At 39.3% G+C, this 20,780-nt stretch overlaps 1 protein-coding gene across 1 annotated transcript in view; it reads right to left on the bottom strand.

Moving 5' to 3' along the window:
- Positions 1-244: 244 nt before the first annotated feature.
- Positions 245-20,780, bottom strand: part of LOC140480044 (dihydropyrimidine dehydrogenase [NADP(+)]-like) — a 731,044-nt gene continuing 710,508 nt past the window's right edge. The window contains exon 23 of the mRNA XM_072574601.1: positions 245-2,591. Coding sequence (XP_072430702.1) covers positions 2,433-2,591 — 159 coding nt within the window. The 3' untranslated portion in view covers positions 245-2,432. The remainder of the gene's footprint in view (positions 2,592-20,780) is intronic.

Below are 20,780 nucleotides of genomic sequence, written 5' to 3'. Positions count from 1 at the left end.
TTTTCCAAGTGCAGTTACTGATGTCGAGACAAACACGACAACTCCTGTAAGACCCTACAATTGTGAATTAAATGAATGCTTTGTGTGATGTCGGCTGAGCGAAGCAGTTTGGAAGAAAATAGTTTTTTTTGCTGTTTATCAAAATGTAATTGTAATCCAACTGAAAATGTCCTATGACTTCTGTGAAACCTTGCAAATAAAACATTATACATTAAGAATTTTGCAGTGGAATATTAAACAGGTAGACATTTGTAATTCTTTAATGATGTCTCTTTAAGGCTTAGCAGTGGTTGATACACAGCAGTGGTTAATAATGACAAAGCAGATACAATTTTCATATTGTTTTATAAATTTGCTTTTTTACCTTGAGCAAAGTATAACCAAATAGTATGAAGAAAGAACTGAAAGGCAAGAATTAGTAACTACTGATATGTTTACTAAACAAATTAGTCAAAAAAGAAATACATAAAACAGCAATCATTTTTAAACTCTCTCATCTAATTGGATGGTCAAGCAGACAAAGATTGAAAATTAACAGAATTAGAATTGAAGTTTTAGTATTTCAATCTGAACTATTCCTCTTTGACTTGTTTCACTCTCTGAATAACATTGCCACATATTCCTTACTCTATTCCTTTTATGAAATGCAGTTAACCTCAAATTCAAATCTTAATGCAGGCCCTTTTTAATGGACTTGATTCTTGTCAGATTAATTCCAATTATAAAATATAAAGGAACAATTGTTGAAGCTCTGAATCAGCACAACATTGAGCCTCGAATAATGTGTATATGCTCAAAATGTGTTGAGTATCTTCAAATTCATTAGATACTACAATGAAAATTCTAAGGCCAGGAATTTCATTGGGACAGGAAGAGAGTTTGGATGCTGTTAGCCCTGATTACATCATCCTTCTCCAGAGCTGTTTTTTGGGAGAGTAGGATCAGGGTTAGATCAGTTCCTAAGCGATAGAGGCTAGAAGCAGCTGGAAAGTGAGGAGGCGTGCTCTCAAGGTCCCACACTCCCAATCTACCAGAGGTCACCTTGTGGAGGAAGTTTCCCTTCTGCGTTTATGGCCTGTAGCCATTTTCCTTTAGCTCAGATCTTTTCAAGGTACTTAGAAGGTGCCTCAAATTGAAGATTCTTGCTTTCCCTTCCCTGCAATGGCAGGTTGCAACTGCTTCATGCATGAGAAGCTCCTACTGCCCCTCGGGTCTCAAAAAAAAATGCTGTCCTTAACTCGAAGCAAGTATGTACTCTGCCCACTCATTAACCAATCAATGTTGGGCAACTTCCTGATACCATGTGGGGTTAGGTTCTAATGTCAATGTACTGAACCAAAATGAACAGCCCTTTCCCAGAGCTCTACTTTTTATAAGTCTGTCACTTGATACTGTTTATACTGTTATTATGAGTACTGACAACAAAAATATAGTTGTGCACTAAAATCATCGTAAAAAACAGAACAACAGAAATTCATTATTAGAGATAAAATAGAAATTTCCATATTATACAATTTGCAGACTGTGATGTATAACAGCACATTTACCATCTCAAGTTAATTTACATGTAACTAAAAAATACTCTTCACTGAACAATTTATTCTCTTTCAAATTTCTTTTCCTACTGACTTACAGTATTGCTTTGAAAACTATGGTATTTATCAGATTAAATTAAAAGTTCAGTTTTCTCTAACAGCCTGAGAATTCAATTTTTCCAGTAATTGGTTTCATGATGGATTTACAAAAATCTGGGATCTGATTCAATTTATGAGAATTAACATTATTGGCAGAAACCAGCAGATTCTATGGATCTAGGTGAGTTAAATGGAAACAGCAGGCACCAAAGGGATGCTCAAGGCAGATATCCTTATCAATATAATGGAATGGCACTTTGTATGCTGAAGAAATGTATGTCATGCTGAGAGATGAATGTAAATTTTCGTCACATTACTTACTAGGCTGGAAATGTCTCTGTTCCTCTACATTAAATGTACTCCTTATTATATGAAATAACTCATAAAATAATAGAGGGTGCTCATTTATCATTCTCTGTTGCTAGTTTATAATAGAGATCCTCCAATACAGGTATAGTGAAACTGGTGCAATTGTTAGTTCAATGTAAATTATATATAAGGGTCTGCACATTGTAATCCAATTTTGTCACTGCCTTATTACATGCTTGACATTAAATGTATTACTTATTGATTATTAACACAGAACAGTTTTTTAAGTGTAAATCCTTTTATTCAATTGCAGTTAGCTAATTGTAGAATGCAAGGTCGTGGCAACTTGGATTAGTAAGTAAAAATCAATACTTTGGAAATAACAGCAATTTATCATGTTATAGAATGAATGGGTAAATCAATGCTTTTAGGTAGATATGGATGTTAAATCATGTTTCACTGCTGGACCATGTCAACTCAACAAACTTGTCAGACAGCCAATGGAATACCTCTCTTTGGTTCATAAGGTGTTAAACGGGGAATCATTGCAATGCAATCAATGATGGGACAGACACTGTAGCAAAGAGTGCAGCCTGTGCAGTCAGCAGTAACTCGAGGAAGATGTGTCTTAGGGTCAAAGGTTATGGCCTGTAAAGAGAATGTTAAAAAAAAATTAGGTAAATAAATTGAAATAGAAGCACCGAAAAACATAATACATTGCATTTATAAAGCAACTTTAACATAAAAATATATCCGAAGGTGCTTCACAGAGGTGTAATTAGATAAAACAATGAACAGTATTAATGAACCATACAATAGTGTTCATCTCTCATGTGAACTGTAGGCTATTTTGCAATTAATACTGATATACTGTACAATGCATTTAAATGGAATATTTGAGAAGCAGTGTACATCGGTACAAGCCAGCTCTTTTTTCAGCTAGCTTGATACGTGACCTTGCAAAAAAAAGAGCATTCATTTATTTGACTAGTTACACTATTGCCTACCTCAACTCATGAAACCACATCCAATTGAGTATCAGAACTAGAAATATTAATAAGATTGCTCCAAAGATGCAACAATGCCACTCACTGGGAATTTAAAAAATGTTAGAGGAACATTACAAAAAGCAAACAATATTAACTATTGCATCCACAGTCTGATTCTGTCCAAAGAAATTTAACTAATACTCGGTGCAGAAATGGTAAAGGACAAAATAACAAAGGATTATCAAATTTGAGTAATTTAAGATTATAGGAATACTCTAACTCTGAGAAGTACAGCAATTTAATCCAAAATTAATTTATTCAAAACTGTAAATTCTTTTCTATGAATGCTGGAACATTTCCTCATTCTTTCAATAAATAATAACTATTAGTTTTGCTGCATGTTAATAATTACCCCTCAACTCACGAACGCTGCTCAGTATATGAGGCTGAAGTTAAAGTTATTTCTGCACTTTTATTTGGAGAGTTAAGCACTGCTTTTCTGATCCAATCTTTATCGTGTAGTTGAATGCTAAACTAAAATTGCAGTAATAATTTTTTGCTTTATCGCAGCATCTCAATGGACAATACTTTTCACATATGTCATGAATTGATACTTCATGATGATACTGCTATAATGAAATTCATAAGAACTGAGAGCAGGAGAAGGCAATTCAGCTCCTCAGCCTGCTCCGTCATTCAATACAATTGTAACTGATCTCATCTTGACCTCAACTCCATTTTCTGGCTGCTCTCTATAATCCTTCAACCCATTACTAATTAAAAATCTGTCCATCTCCTGCTTAAATCTCTTCAGTGGCCCAGCATCTACTGCACTCTGGAGTAGTGAATTCCACAAGTTCACAAAACTTTGAGAGAAGTAATTTTTCTTCATTTCTGTTTTAAATCTGCTGTGATGGTCCTCTGCCTTTAAGAGAGATGGGTTCAGTCCTGTTTCTCTTGCACAGAGGTGTTGCCACAGTAGTGCTGGAATGTTGCCTTCAGACAGGCAGTTGAGAAACAGCTTTTAAGTACTCCCTGTATTTTTTAAAATGAAACAAAAGATTCATGAGTGGCCAAAGTCAGGGCTCACACAGACCCAGGAAGGGTTTTAGTTTTGCTTTGCAGTTAGTGAGAAGGTTTCTTGTTAAGTATTTCAACAGCCTTAAAGTTATCCCAGTCTTTCCTTTTGTTTATATTTTACCTGTGTAGTAAGAGCAGAGTGTGTTTTGCTGAAAGCCTAGTGGTGGGTCAGTCAAATCACATGCAGCTTTTAAATAAATAAAGAAGTTAGGGTCTGGGCTGTCTCTTTATCATACATGTCATTCTGCTATAACGCTTGTTTTGTTAATGCAAATTCGCTATAATTCAATTGACGAATTGGGGACAATGTTTCTAAAGTGTGAACTTTTAAAACATGCATTGATTGTAATACAATTACATTGCCAACACTTTAAGCACTGTTTCTAAAGCACGATTTTTCTGTTATGCGGGGTTGCACAAGAATGCAACCATCGTGTTGTAGAAGAATTACCTGTATTTTGGGGGAGTTCGGGTCTAGTTCATAATACTGCTAATCCTTATCTTAAAACTATGACCTCTCGTAGAGAGGGGGAGATACTCTGTATGTCTAGTTTGACAATTCCCTTTAGAATCTTACATACCTCATTTAGATCTACTCACACAAGAATTAAGGGCAAGAGTAGGCAATTCAGCCCTTCCAGTCTGCTGTGCCATTTAAGACAATCATGGCTATTCTCATTTTCCTAAACCCTAGAGAGTATAAACTTAAGCTGCTCAAACTGTCTTCATTAGACAAATCCCTCACCTTTGGAATCAATCTAGTCAATCTCCTCTGAACTAGTTCCAATGTAACTAGTCCCAACTCAAGTAAGGGGACCAAACCTGTACACAATACTCCAGGTGTAGTTTCATTAATGCCATATACAATTGCAACAATACTCCCCTTACTTTTATATTCCTTTAGCAATAAATATCAACATTTAATTTGCCTTCCTTACTATCTGCTGTCCCTGCATTCTACTCTTCCGTAATTCATACATGAGGATATCCAGATCTCTCTACGTTGAAGCACTCTGAAGTTTCTCTCCATTTAGATAAAAACTTGCCTTTCTACTCCTCTGACTAAAATTGATAATCTCACTTATCCATGTTAAACTTCACCTGCCAGGTTTTGGCCCATTCAGCAAATATATCTATGTTCACTTGCAAATTTCTTATTTCTTGATTGTAATTTATTGTTCCATTTATTTTAATAAATGGTGTTAAAACTCTGTACCTCGCATTGAAGTCATTAGTGCTGATTGTAAATACTTGGGGTATGAGGACCAAACCCTGTGACACCCCACAACTCTGATTTCTGTTGGTTAATCAATTCTCTATCTAAGATAGTGAATTACCCTGATTCATCAACTTTCACTCAGCTTTTAATCTGGATTATATGGTCTCAACATCCATGTCATTTCACTTCAGTTCTGAGCACAGTGACACTGAAAATCATCACCAAACTGGCATACTAGCTGCATTCGTTTTCACAGAAGGGAGAGCAAAGGGAGAAATTGAGAGGAATGGACAATGTAGGGTATTGAACAGATGAAGTAGCAAAATATTGAAGGTTACAGGGAAAGTCGGGGATGTGGGAATTAGAGTAGATGGCATCATTATACGAACAATGCCTTCCATCGTTTGGCAATTTATATGCAACTTCTGATGCATTAGAAATTAAAATATAGTGTAGCTTTATTGTCATTCCAGAGTTACAGATATCAAAGTAGGATGCATAAAAATAATTTTAATGAAGTTTTTTATTTGTCTTTGAGGGTATATACCTGCAATGCTAAGATGGGCAATTATTAAAATCAGTAACTTGCTTTGCACTGTGCCTGATTCTCTTTCCCATTGGAGTTACTGGGAAACAAAACAGGCAGAATGGAAATGGGCTGACAGTCACCTCTTGCACTCCCATCTGAACTGAACGTATACACTGTAGCTTTCACTTCAAAAGTAAAACTGACATTTCAGCCAATTACATGTAACTACAAAGCAGCTTCTGAATTTTAGTAACCAATGGTAAACGATATCCCGGACACTAACTGTTCCAAGCCCCAGAACTGAAATAACTGTGACAGATGTTCTGTACTGAGAGAATAGATGCTGGCATGTTGAATTCATGTCTGAGGTTCCACGCTGCTTTGTAGCATCTATGTTTCGCTGCATGGTTCAGTATTCTACCTTTCTCAGCTAGCAGAGAATTGACAAATTACTTCATGTGAACTGTTGTCAGCCAACAATAGTGTGTGCAGCTTTGAACTCAGGAGGTGTCAGTCAGATGGCACAATGCCACACAAATCCTGAAATACTTGAAGCGTCAGTTGATGGTAAGGGTTAGCCTTTAAGCATTTAACGCTTAAAGTATTGGTTTTAGAACATAAGAATTTAAGACGTACGAGTAAGAATAGCCATTTCCCAAGCCTGTTGCAGCATTCAGTAAGATGGTGGTGGAATATTTATATCCAGTTCAGCTTCCCACCTGGAGTCATAGAATCATAGAGTTTTAGAAGTCTATAGCACCAAAAGTGGCCCTTTGGCCCATTGTATCTGTGCCAGTCAAAAAACAACATATCTATTTGAATCCTATTTTTCATCACTTAACCTTGTATGTCTTGGCACTGCAAAAGAACTTCTAAGTACTTCTTAAATACTATGCAGGTTTCTGTCTCCACCATCCTTACAGGCAATGAATTCCAGATACCCTGTGGGTGAACAAAACTTTTCCTTGCATATCCTCTAACCTTCCTGCCCCTTACCTTAAAGCAATAGCTCATCTTCATTAATCCCTTGATCAAGGGGAAAAGTTCCTTCCTGTCTATCCCATCTATGTCTCTCATAATTTTGTCCATCTCAATCATGTCCCACCTCATCCTCCTCTTCTCTGTCCAATCTTTCCTCATAACTGAAACTCTTCAACCCATGCTACATCCTGCTAAATCTCCTCTACATCCTCTCCAGTGCAATCACATCCCTCCTGTAATGAGGATTCCAGAACTGCATGCCATATTCTAGCTGTGGCCCAATCAATATTTTATAAAATTCTAGCATCACCTCCCTGCTCACAAACTCTGTCTTGGCTAATAGTGTTAAGTATACCAAACACCCCTTAACCACTTCATCCAGCTCTCCTAATACCTTAAGGTACCTTCCCTCTCTGTCCCATGATTCTCTTAATACCCAGAAATTCATTTATTTCAGGGTTGAATTTTCTCATTGACTGAAGACCCATAGGCCTCTGGGCAGAAAATTTGAAATATTCATAACACTCTGTGAGTAAAGAATTTTTTCCTCAGCTCAGTGCTAAGCCCACCCCTTATCTGGTGCATAGACAAACATGTTTTGTCTGGAAATATAAACTAGAAAATGGAAGCTTGGATTATTAGTTATTTTAATTTACAGCTTGAAGGGAAAAAAACTGAGCTGTTTACTAAAACTGGATTTGGTATTTTTATGAGAAATGCTGGTACTAAGTGCCTCGGAAGAAACAAAGTAACAGGTCAGTTTCAAGTGGCAATTTGTCATTGATCTGAAAGGAGAGAAGCAGTTGGGACTCAGGCCTTCAAAAAACCTGCCAGCAAGCAAGTTCACTCCTTCTCTCCGAGTGGAAAAGAATAATAATCAAAGACATTGCCACAAAACAAATAATTGCTAACTCAAGTCAAGACCTAGGTCAAATGACCTGCTATTAACTTGAGGATCACTACAGGTGACAACAATGTGACATCATCAAGAAAACAAAGAAAACTGTCACCTCAAAAGTCACTTCATTCTATCCCTTTCAGTTTGGACTCTGATTGATGAGACTTTAGGCCTGGATGCTTATATGTTTTCATCCACGGTATTCCTAAAACAACTGTTTGTCTTGTCTGTCCAGAATAAGAGAATAAGAGCGTATGCATTTGGAATTCTAACTTAATATCATTAAAAAAAGAGCTATTTCCCAAATCCCCTTTGGTTATTTGCCCATCCAAGTGACAAAACGTTAGTGGCTAGAAGCTCAGTACAGCTGATTTTGCCATAATGTTACACAAGATCTTAGAGGCATGGAGTCATACAACATGGAAACAGACCCTTCTACCCAACTCTTCTACCTTTTGGTGTATAGTTAATGTTTGCATATTAATAATTTATACTCTGTTTTACCACATGTTAGATGATATTTTATTATAATAAATACATTTTTGTTTCTTGTTTATTGATGAAAGCTGATGCAAGTTTATTTTATCTTAGATAGTAGTCACAGTCAGTCATTAGCCATCCTAAAGATTAAAATGCTCATGTTTCATATTTGTGATAGCTCTTCGAATATTGGGACTTGATTTCCTCTGTGCTACTCCCACCAGGGTTCTGACATCTCAGATTGTGGCTCCTTGTTCTAGAGTCTCCAATGAGGGGAAATATTCTACCAGCATCTCCCTTGTCAAGCCATTTAAGGTTCACCTCTTATCCTTCTAAATTCCATAGACTACAGGCTAATCTTGCTCAAGTTTTCCTCATAGCCCACCCCTCTCAAAAAATAAATAAACCTTATGAATTTTACTGTAACTGTCTCATGCAAGTATTTCTTTCTTTAAGTAACATTATACAATGTTCCAGGTTTTGATTTGACTGACTCCGATATGATGACAGTAAGTCTTCTTTAGTGTCACACTGAAAGTTTCTTGACTTTACCTGATGAAGGAGCAGTGCTCCTAAAAGTTGTGATTTTAAATAAATCTGATAGACTGTAACCTGGTGTCATGTGACTTTTGACTTTGTCCACCACAGTCCAATACCAGCACCTTTTTGTCCACCCCAGTCCAATTCTTGCAATCAAAGCTAACATATCACTTGCATTCCTGATTCTTGCCATACCTGTATGTTAACTTGCTATAAATCATGCACAGATGCTCTCAATACTTCTGAATGCCAGTTTTTACCAAACTTACACTTCTGATTCTTTTTGATAAATGCAGCTGGGAGGTTTCAGCAACTGATGGACCAGGGTTTCTAACATTTTACAAACACAAGTAGATGTTTGTTTACTGTGAGGATACAAAGTCAGAAGCTCAGCGCAAGGTTATGTGGATGTCAAGGCTTTCAGTAGTCTAGTTCAGGCTCATATAATAGCAGAAAGGAGGCAGCAAGGAAACACCATTCTATTTGTGTTTCTCAGTAAGCATTAAGTTCTGTTGTTGCCCATGGCAGGATGTTGGCTGACATCCCTGGGTTCTGTCCCTTGAAAGCAACAAGAGGAAATTCTGAGAGAGGTGTTGATACATTTCCCACTCACCTTTGACACACAGTGTCTGGAAGCATTTCTATGAGTACAACCATCTTAGCACGCACAGCAACAAGGAGTCCTCAGATCTGAAAATGCAGGCATTAACCTTGTTCTAGGCTTTAACATGAAGGAATTTACTATGTCAACCTGCAAAGACCTGTGAGGACATACCTGGTCAACTGGCAACTGGTATGAGGGTCCTTTTTTTCACAATGCAACCTTAGATGGGTAGCCCATCATACTGTAACCAGTGAAGCACACATTTCTGTATAATCATTCCATCACAGAGTTATAGGTTGGAACTATAGAATCACCGACTGGTCACAACACAGGAAGCCATTAAGTATGTTATGTTCATTATAGGTCTCTGCAATTACAACTCGGCTAGTCCTACTATCACAGCCCTGCAAATATTTTCTGTTCTGATAACTATCTAACACTCTTTTGAAAGCAGTGCATTCCAGATCATAACCACTCTCTGCATTAACTAAAAAACCCATTCTTCGAGCCTCCTTTGGTTTTTTTGGCCATTCGGGTGATAACAAATTAGTGGCTGGAAGTTCAGTGCAGCTACACATTTCCAAAATGCTCCACTGTTTGGTGTTTAATTTTAATAGAGGACAGTCACAATTAATTACTGAGATCCTGAGCTCTAACCATACCCTCAACTGACCCTCATCCATCAATGGGAAAGCAATTAAAAGCCTGCCACAGGTTTCCATCAACTGCTCTCTTGATAACTCTCCCACGCTGTTTGAAATGACGAATGCAATCAAATACCTATCTAATGTTAAAGCTAATTAATGTTAATGTTAAGAGATAGAGGTTTACAATGCTAGATGCCAAAGCAAGGTCAACAAACTCACTGAATTCTCTCAATCTACATGGAGCAAGGAGAGTACAGAGATGCCTCCATAGTCCTCCTGTATCAGCTGGAAAGAATTTGCCAATCTTCAAAAAAATTATTAAAGAATTCTTACTCCTCTCTTTCTCACCAGGAAAATCATTGGCAGAATCCTTCCGAAACATTCGGTGTAACATCTCAAGCCAGGGGGATTATTTGCAGTGAGACAGCCCCATCACTGTGGCTGTGTTTGTTTAGTTTGGCTGAAGGGTCTGCGGACCTTTGATTGAGTGGTTTGGCTGCCCTGAGAATTCTTGCTCATGGTTTGACAGTTTCATGATGGCATGCTCGCACATATCCTGGATGATGGTGATCTATTCCCAGTTGTTGGAGTTAGACTGAACTGTGGGCTAGCAGCAACCCTCTTCAACATGTCATCCTCTACCAGGTACTCCAATATATTGTTATGGTGATCGTGGCATCGAAATCAGAAATTGCATGGACAGGAAGCTGTTCAATCTGAGGCAACTCCAGGCAAATGCTAAGGTCTTCAAGTATTCTTCGCTACTTCATATTGGCCAATGACAGTTGGTTTAGACCTGGGCGGTCAATGTGGTATAGAATTTTTAACTAATATGTATGACAACCTTGGCTTTATGATCAGCGTGAGAAAAACTGAAATAATGTACTGGCCTGTTCCAGGCAAGCCCTATCTCACACCCAACTTTTCAATCAATGAACAAAACTTATCAGCATTGAGATATGCTCAAATCTTGGCAGCAAGCTCCCTGAACTGACAGTGATGTAGCAATGACAGCAGACTTCAAACATCAGTCTGGGAATAAGGAGGACTACATCTATTTTCCAATCTAAAAGTTTGTACAGCAAACTGCCCATGCTGCTCCAGGTGCCAGAACTGGACTGTGTATAAGCATTATGTCGAGAAGCTCGACTACACTCTCTTGAGCTACCTTTAGCAGGTTCCAAGTTTGGACAGCAGGACAAAATGCCCTACACAATGCATCCACAATGTATTGAGACAGTCACAATTAAGTTGGATTTATTCTGGAGTCAGAATGCCTGACACTTGCTCCTAAAGAAAGTCTGAGATGAGGGTTCTTTCGTCTGTTGCTCAAAGGAAGTGTCCGAGAGCTTCACTTACAGGTTACGATATTGACTTTGAGTCCTGAGAGAAGTTCATTCAGGATTGTTGTCACGTAACAAATGTACAATCCCCTTTCAAAAGCAAGTGCATAATAAAGAAAAAAAGGAGTTGCACGGACAGGAAATTGCAAGCCAGCAACTTGTCAAAAAATAAATCACTCTTGTATCCTGTCCTATTTGGATCAGAATTGGATTCAATCCTGGGTGCAAATCACCCTTAGCAGTCACCCAAGTGCACACTGGAACCTGACAATATGTTCCTGAGGCAGCAGAGCTAAACAATCCCACAACCGACAGATCATATCTAAGCTCTCAGTCCTGCCACATCCAGTCACAAATGGCGGTGGACAATTACACAACTCACTGGAGAAGTACGCTACATAAATATCCACATCCTCAATGATGGAAGAGCTTACACATCAGTGCAAAACATAAGACTGAAGCTTGTGCAGCAATCTTCAGCCAGAAGTGCCGAGTGGATGATCCACCTCAGCCTCCTCTAGCGGTCCCCAGTCTACGTGATACCCAAAAACAATGGGAGATTCTGGATACTGCAAAGATTATGGGCCCTGAACATCATTCCAGCAATAATACTGAAGACTTGTGCTCCATAACTTGCTGCTCCCCTTGCCAAACTGTTCCAGTACAGTTACAACACTGACACCAACCTGACAATGTGGGAAATTGCCCAGGTATGTACACAAAAAGCAGGACAAGTCCAACCTGATTACTGCCCCATCAGTCTGCTCTCAATCATCAATAAAGTGATGGAAGGTGTCATCAACCTTGCTATCAATCAGCATGTGCTCCACAATAACCTGCTCAGTAATGCCCAATTTGGGATTTCCCAGGCCACTTAGCTCCTGACCTCATTATAGTCTTGGTTCAAACATGGACAAAAGCTGAATCCAGAGGTGAGGTGAGATTGACAGCCCTTGACATCAAGGCAGCATTCAACCAAGTCTGGCATCATGGTGTCCTAACAAAACTAGAATCAGCGGGTGCCAGGGGGCAAACTCTCTGCTGGCTGGAGTCAAAGGTGGCACTTAGGAAGATGGTTATGGTTGTTGAGGTCAGTCATCTCAGCTGCAGGTCATCTCTACAGGAGTTCCTCAGGATAGTGTCCTAGACCCAATCATCTTAAGCTGCTTCACCAATGACCTTTCCTACATCATAAGGTCAGAAGTGGAGATGTTTGCTGATGATTGCCCAATGTTCAGCACCATTTGTGACTCCTCAGATACCAAAGTAGTCCATGTTCAAATGCAACAACATCTGCACAATATCCAGGTTTGGGCTGACAAGTGGCAAGTAACATTCTTGCCATACAAATGCCAGACTATGACCATCACTAATAACAGGGGATCTAACCATTATTCCTTGATGTCAATGGCATTATTATCCCCAATATCAATATCCTGGGAGTTACCATGCACCAGAAACTGAACTGCACTTACTGTATGAACACACTGGCTACAAGTGCAGGTCAGAGGCTCGGAAAACTGTGGCTAATAACTCACCTCCTAATTCCCCAAAGCATGGTCCACCATCTATAAGGCACAAGTCAGGAGTGTGATGGAATACTCCCAACTTCCCTGGATGGGTGCAGCTCCAAAAACACTCAAGAAGCTTGGTCCTAATCCAAGACAAAACAGCCCATTTGATTGGCATGGCATTTGTAAGCATCCACTCCCTCCATGAACAAATGGTCAGTAGCAGCTATGTGTACTATCTACAAAATGCACTGCAGAAATTCACCCAGGATCCTCAGACAGCACCTTCCAAATCAATGGGCACTTCCATCGAGATGGACAAGGGCAGCAGATATATGGGAACACCACAATCTGTGAGTTCCCCTCCAAGCCACTCACCATCCTGACTTGGAATTATATTGCCGTACCTTCAAAATCTTGGCATTGTGGGTCAACCCACAGAGGTGGACGGGAATGGTTCAAGAAGACAGCTCACCACCACCTTCTCAAGAGCAACTAGGGATAGACAATAAATAATGGCCAGCCAGCGATGCCCACATCCCATAAATGAATAAAATAAATTATCAGCATGATCATCTTTGCTTCAAATAGTGATCAATAAGAACTGAGACAGACTTGCTTTTACATTCTGCCTTTTTCTGAGACAAGAACTGATTAAGGATAGTCAACATGGCTTGTGCATGGGAAACCATATCTCATTAGACTGAGTTCTTGAAAAACTGATGAAGAGGATTGATGAAGGTAGGGCAGTGGATGTGGTCTATATGGACTTCAGTAAGTCATTCGGCTTGATTCCACATGGTAGACTAGTTAGCAAGGTTAGATCACATGGAATACAGGGAGAGCTGCAGCAAAGTAGCACTGTGGTCCGTACTGCTGCCTCACAGCACAAGGAAGCTGGATTAGATTCCTGCATCGGACAACTGTCTGTTTGGAGTTTGCACATTCTCCCCATGTCTGTGTGGGTTTCCTCCCTCAATCCAAAGATGTGCAGGTTAGGTGAATTGGCCTTGCTAAATTGCCCATAGTGTTCAGGGATGTGTAAGTTAAGTGCATGAATCAGGGATAGATGTAGGGGAATGGATCTGGGTGGGATACTCTTTGGTGGGCAGGTGTGGACTTGTTGGGCTGAAGGGCCTATTTCTACACAGTAGGGATTCTAATTCTAATATAAAAAACTATCCATTTACATACATAACTGGCTCGAAGGTAGGAGGCTGAGGGTGGTGGTGGTGCAGGGCTGCCTTTTGGTCTGGAAGTGTGTGACCAGTGGTGTGCCACAAGGATCGATGCTGGATCCACTGCTTTTTGTCATTTATATAAATGATTTGCATGTGAATATAGTAACTTTGCAGATGACACCAAAATTGGTAGTGTAGCTGACAGCCAAGAAGGTTAGAGTTGACATTGTGGTGTTGGAAAAGTATCGCAGGTCAGGCAGCATCCCAGGAGCAGTAGAATTGACGTTTCAGGCAAGAGCCCAAAAAGGTTACCTTAGAGTTCAATGGGACCTTGATCAGATGGGTTGATAGGCTGAAGAGTACAAATGGAGTTTAGTTTAGATAAATGTGAGTGCTGCACTTTGGTAGGGCAAATAAAGGGCAGGATTTATACACTTAATGGTAAAATCCTGGGGTGTGTTGCTGAACAAAGAGACCTTGGAGTGTAGGTTCATAGTTCCTTAAAAGTGGAGTCGCAGTTAGACAGGGTAGTGAAGAAAGCTTTTGTTATGCTTCCCTTTATTGTCAATGCATTGAGATCAGGAGTTGTGAGGTCATGTTGTGGTTGCACAGGACATTGGTTTGGCCACTTTTGGAATATTGCGTTCAATTCTGGGCTCCCTGTTATAGGAAGGGTGTTGTGAAACTTGAAAGGGTTCAAAACAATTTACAATGACGTTGCCAGAGTTGGAGGGTTTGAGCTATAGAGAGAGGCTGAAAGCCCTGGGGTTATTTTCTTTGGAGCATTGGAGGCTGAGGGGTGACTTTACAGAGGTTTATAAAATCATGAGGGACATAGATAGGGTGGTCTTTTCCCCAGAGTAGAGAAGTCCAAAACCAGAGGGTGTAGGTTTAAGGTGAGTGGGGAAAGATTTAAAAGAGACCAAAGGGACAACTTTTTCACACAGAGGGTGATGCGTGTATGGAATGAGCTGCCAGAGAAGGTGGTGGAGACTGGCGCAATTACAGCATTTAAAAGGCATCTGGATGGGTATATGAATAGGAAGAGTTTCAAAGGATATGGGCCAAATGCTGGCAAATGGGGCTACATTAATTTCGGATATCTGGTGGGCATGGACGAGTTGGACTGAGGAGTCTGCCTCTGTTCCATACATCTCTTTGACTCTTAGAAAATAAAACTGAAAAATCATAAAATCAAGTGAATAATTTAAAAGTGAATGAAAAAATTTTAAAAAAGCAAAAAGAGGCAGGGAAATGTAAAAATAACTGAGACAAAACAAAGAATTGGGGCTCCCTCCAAGAGAAAAATACAATGGTGGTACTTAGTCATCTGCAACTCATGTGATAGACACTTCTGTCTGTTTGTTTAACATTGCTGGACACCTTGGGCATGCTGCTCAGGACTGAAAATCTTGTTTGTTCAATTGATGGTTCTGCCTTTCACTTCTCATTGATGTTGACCATCATGATCCATCTGTCAGATCAACTCTATAATTTATTGCCTCTCATTCCCTCTACCTGGTCCTTTCTGAGAGGAGGAAATCTTTTGTCTACTCTCAAGTGACAGGTGAAGCCTTGAGCTTGAACTCAAAATGTAATGGAAAATTACAGTATTTTAATTTAAACTAATAATTTCAAAAGGTAACACAATAATTCATGTAAAATTTAACTCCCTTCTAACTTAATTTCACTTAAATAATTATAAATCTTAATTCAGTTTTTTTCCTTTGCAATTAAATTTTGTACCATAGCTGAAGATTCCTTTGGGCCACACTGTCTTGTTTCATATTAATTGGGTCCCCACCATCTACCAAAGATGGAGAATTTTCCCTTTATTGTTATTTTGTGGATTGTACCAATTGCTTTGCTGTCTTCATTTTCCATTTAGCCTGATCTACATTATTATTTAATGCAACTTTGATAGTGAAAGGTAATCTGCATGATTATCTGCATAACTGTAATCTAATATATAGATGTCAGCATTGAGCCAGAAGAAAAAAAACTACCTGTATAACTAATATGTCCTAATATTTTGAGGATATAAAATACTCTAAGAGGTCTTTAAAAATTCCACATTTTAACAAAACTGGACTTTGCCCTTTGAGAAAGTTCTATATGAAAGGCTGATGATTTAGATCAAAGTAGAGGGAGTTCAGAGTAAATATTGGGAAAGGTCAGAAATTGTTGAAAGAAAGACATCAGTGGGTATTTGATCAGGTTTAATGAGGTGGAGGGCTGTGCAATGTTAAGGGAAAGGTGTTGAGTGGCCAGGGAATAAATACAGGAACAATTGTCGTCCATTACAATGAGTAAGATTCAGAAACAAAGCATACTGAAAGGAAACCTACAAGGTCCAATTTAGAGAACAAAATAAAGAACTTCAGATGCTGGAGATCTGAAACAAACAAAAACAGATATTGATGGAGAAACTCAGCAGGTCTGGCAGCATTTGTGGTGAGAAAACAGAGATAATGTTTTGAGTCCAGTGATTCTTCTTCAGGCTTGAAACATAAACTCTGTTTTCTCTTCACAGATACTGCAAGACCTGTTGAGGTCCAATTTATAACCCTACTGGATAGCTGTGTGGATTTGGCACTTAATAGGTAGAATTTAGGCAAAGATAAAGAGGGTCTCCCCTGCACCTGGAGGCCTGGCAAGACTACCACATCACCACCAATATGTGTGCCATGGGATAACACCTTAGTAGCTCTACCGGTGGTATGGAAACTGATAAAGTGCCCACTGAATGCCTCAATAATCATTCCTGATGAAGGGCTTATGCCCAAAAAGCTCCTCGGACACTGCCTGACCTGCTGTGCTTTTCCAGCACTACACTCTCGAAACTGAATGACCAGGACAGCTAATGGACAGCTAGATTAGATTAGATTCCCTACAGTATGGAAACAGGCCCTTCAGCCCAACAAGTCCACACTGACCCTCTGAAGAGAACCCACCCAGACCCATTCCCCTACCCTATATTTACACCTGACTAATGCACCTAACACTACGGGCAATTTAAAATGGCCAATTCACCCAACCTGCATGACTTTGGGATGTGGGAGGAAACTGGAGCACCCAGAGGAAACCCGTGCAGACACGGGTAGAACGTGCAAACTCCACACAGACAGTTGCCCGAGGCGGGAATCAAACCCGGGTCCCTGTCAGGCAGCTGTGTTAACCACTGAGCCACCGTGCCGTCCCTAGGTGAGTGATGATTTTGGGGGCAGACTGAGATCTGCAGCTAGGGTGGGGAAGGTCAGCTCTCAGCAGGCACTGCTGGGTCCCTTGACCAGGTATTGAATCTCTTACAATGAAGACCATCCACCAGTCTTCCTGCTTTAACCTGGGCAGCAGCTGGACAGCGGCAGCATTTCTTCTTACATTCTCCCAATAAAATAAATGCAGCCCTGACACCAAACCCACGTCAAGGGCAGGCACAAAATCTTCAACCACTGCAGAGGCACAAACCTGGTGACAGAAACTTGGATTGTTTTAGAACTCCAACTGAATTCACCTTGACACCAAAGAGAGGCATGTTTACCTTTCTCCATGGAATACACTCATTAGACAACTGACAAACAAGGTTTGAGCTCTAGCTCAGACACCATGAGCTCCTGACAGGGAAAAAAATGATCAATTCCACTTGTTGACAATACCTTGAATTAATATCTTATTTTTAACGAAGGGGAAAAACATAGAGATAAATAAGAGAAGTAGTGCTGAGAAAATGAACGAAGAAGTAAGGTGATGTGACAGGAAGCTCAGTGGAAAATATTCTTCTTTAAGGTTTGGGAAACAAGATGGTCAGCAGACAGGAGTTGTGCAAGAGGTGAACTGTAGTTTGCTGCACCTCAGCAGAGAAATCTCCCCTTTCATCTCATATTGATTCATAAAGTCAGATAGTTAATTGTCCCACTCTTGTTGTTTTCACTCTGCATATTTAACTATGGAATATTGTCTTCTCTGTGACAGATAAATCTAGCATCACAGAATGGCTCCAGCACAGAAGGAAGCCATTTGGCTGGCTGCGTCTGTGGCAGTTCTCTATAAGAAGCTTCTCAGCTGATCATGCATCAGCTACACCTCCTGCTTTTCTCTGCACCTTTGCATTTTTTTGTCTTCAGATATTTCTCCAATTCTTTTCCGTAGGCCTTCATTAAATCTGTGTTCACCACACACTCAAGCCTCCATCAAAAAAAAGCGTTCCCTCATTGCACCACTGCACCTTTTACCAACCAACCTGAATCTTGTCAGACTATTAAATTCCACTCCAGTAATTAGGATTAGTACATCAGCAGAAATATTCCTCCAACTGTCAGAATGAACATGCTTCAGACCTTCAAATCTTTAACAGGTGCACTTCAAAATTGTTATGTACGCAGAAAATATTCAATACACGGGCCTTGAGTGAAAAAAAGCCCAGACAAGGTGATCAAGGGCATTGACTCCTTTACAAAAGCAAATCATGCAAAGCCACAGAAAAGACGAGTAAAATTGCTAAAGTTAGAAGGGACTGTGGCAGCCCGCTGTGCGATCATTAACACTTTAATGGCTAGAAAGAGATGACTGTTTTCTCAGTGCTCCTCAATCAATAAAAAGCAGACTTGCAGAGAGTGGCCAGTAAGCAGTACTTGATGATGTGTGCATGAACCTCGACCTTCACCAATTTCATGGTAAAGTGAGCAGGCATTGAAAACAGTGCTCCCAGTTTGCATTGCTGTGAAAACAGATTGACTACTGTACCTTCCACTGCGGTATGAATTTACAATTTTTGTCTTTTTTTGTTGTTTTTCTTCAGCTCTTTTAATTTTAAAAAGTCCATCTGCTTCTTTTTTGTTCCTCATTTTCCAACCTTCTTCTCTATCCTTCTTGGGTGCAAGTTTTGGAAAGGCTGATTTAGACGACTCTCAGCCACAGAACACACGACCCCCACTAATTAGCACTTAAAAACTCAGGGCCAAAATTTTGTCTGCATTTCGCCACTTCTAAACAAACTGTGTTAATTCCCTACAGGCAGACAGGATTGAGTTCTGCAAGTGATTGCAAAGAGTCTTTTAAGCTTGGTCAAATTGGATAAATAAGACTGTCTTAAAGTCACAGTAAATAAAACGACTACCGTTTTCAGAATGATACATAGTCTACTGAAATTATTTCCTTCAGTTTCATTAGGACTTGTACATCTCATTTATAGGTCACTTCAGTGCAATTTATTGTGCAGTAAGAACCATACTTAAAATCTGATTTGAAATTGTAAATAGATTTATTTCAGAACAATAAAACTAAACGTTTCCCTTTAATCTGTTGAGTAGGTTAGATAGGAAAGGAATAAGAATTAACAGATTAACACCTGCAACACAGGCTAAATATTTATGCATGTGATCTGAAATTCACACTTTGCTTATTTATGCATTAAAAATATACCTCAGATACTTTTGCACTGGGAAACGATGTGAAGTTTTATGTAATTTTCCTGCCAGATAAATTTTTATTTGTTTTATTACTGGCTATAAAGATGTATTTTGTCAATTTGATGTCTGAATTTGCAGACAGTCAGGGAGGAGTAACTGCAGCTGTGAGGGGCAAGGCTGTAAAAGAGGCCTGTGGCATACATGCGATCACATTGATTGTGATTGTTTTGCATAATCAGATTACAGCAGCACTGTATGCGGTTTCAATAGAAAAATGTCTCATTGATAACAAGGGTCCCAGATGTGAGCTCTATGTTGGAATCCCGAATGTGTAAGCTGACCTAACCTCTCCAGGGTATGTTGAATTTTCTCCATTCTCTCAAGTTCTTCTTATTAAACAATGGAAGTGCCACAGCTGCTGTGTTAAAGTGAAGATTCACGCCTTTCACTACATGGTTTTGATCAAGCTACAGATATTGTCTCACTAGATAACCTGTAACTCTTCCATAAATTCAGGATTGGACAACACTTCGCTACTTTCTGAAAATACAGGCTGCAGACCATCTGTTAAGGTGACATTTATGTGATTTTTATCTGATATTCTCTCATGTATAAACTTTAATTAAAACCACATATTGCAGATTTCCTTTCCACCAGTAAATTGGAGCAGAACCATTCTGATGTTTTGGGTACTTTACTGACAGGAGGAAAGAGACAGATAGCAAAAAAAGCAGATTTTTGATTCACAAATTCTAATTAGTAGATTCAAGCTATTGACTCACTGTCTTGATTTAAAAATAATTGTTATGAATCGGGATCATCTGATTTCAACTAATGAGCAACAAGCTACATAACACTTCCACAAATTTAGTCATGTATTTCATTACCAAAGACTCAGTTTGCTAGAAGATGTAATATTTTATGTCTTATTTAGTTTTAAATTATTTCGTAAACTGCTCAGGGATGTAAAGATGTTAATAGGCAATCAGATGTGCAAGTGAAAGAAATTTAACTCCTAAAGAGCTAGTAGCTGGATTGATAGCCGGATTTCCCTCCACTATAACATACCCCCCTCACTTCCACTTATCAAGCAGTCTTCTCAAAACAAGAGGACTAAGCAGTTTGATCTATTTCTGAGCAAGCTGTCCATAATTGTTTAGGTACTAGTACAAGGAACTCTTTATTTGATCTTATTTTCTCTCTGTTACCAAGCGCCTGACGATGAATGAACTGAGCGACTCAGCTTCCATGCCAAGTGCAGTTTCAAATATTTGCAAAGGCTGATGCTCAGCATAGTGGATGAATGAATTGTGTTCCTCAGTCAGTGTCACATTGCATTTAAAACTAATTCTTATTAACGTGCTATCATTAGATGTCACCTACCCATGAATTAAATCAATAAACAGGACTACATTTAGAATGTGTTG

This window comes from Chiloscyllium punctatum, chromosome 7 (genome assembly GCF_047496795.1).
Source record: "Chiloscyllium punctatum isolate Juve2018m chromosome 7, sChiPun1.3, whole genome shotgun sequence".
Taxonomy (NCBI): domain Eukaryota; kingdom Metazoa; phylum Chordata; class Chondrichthyes; order Orectolobiformes; family Hemiscylliidae; genus Chiloscyllium; species Chiloscyllium punctatum.
The sequence above is the reverse complement of the archived record's forward strand: the minus strand, read 5'-3'. Positions and strand labels throughout refer to the sequence as shown.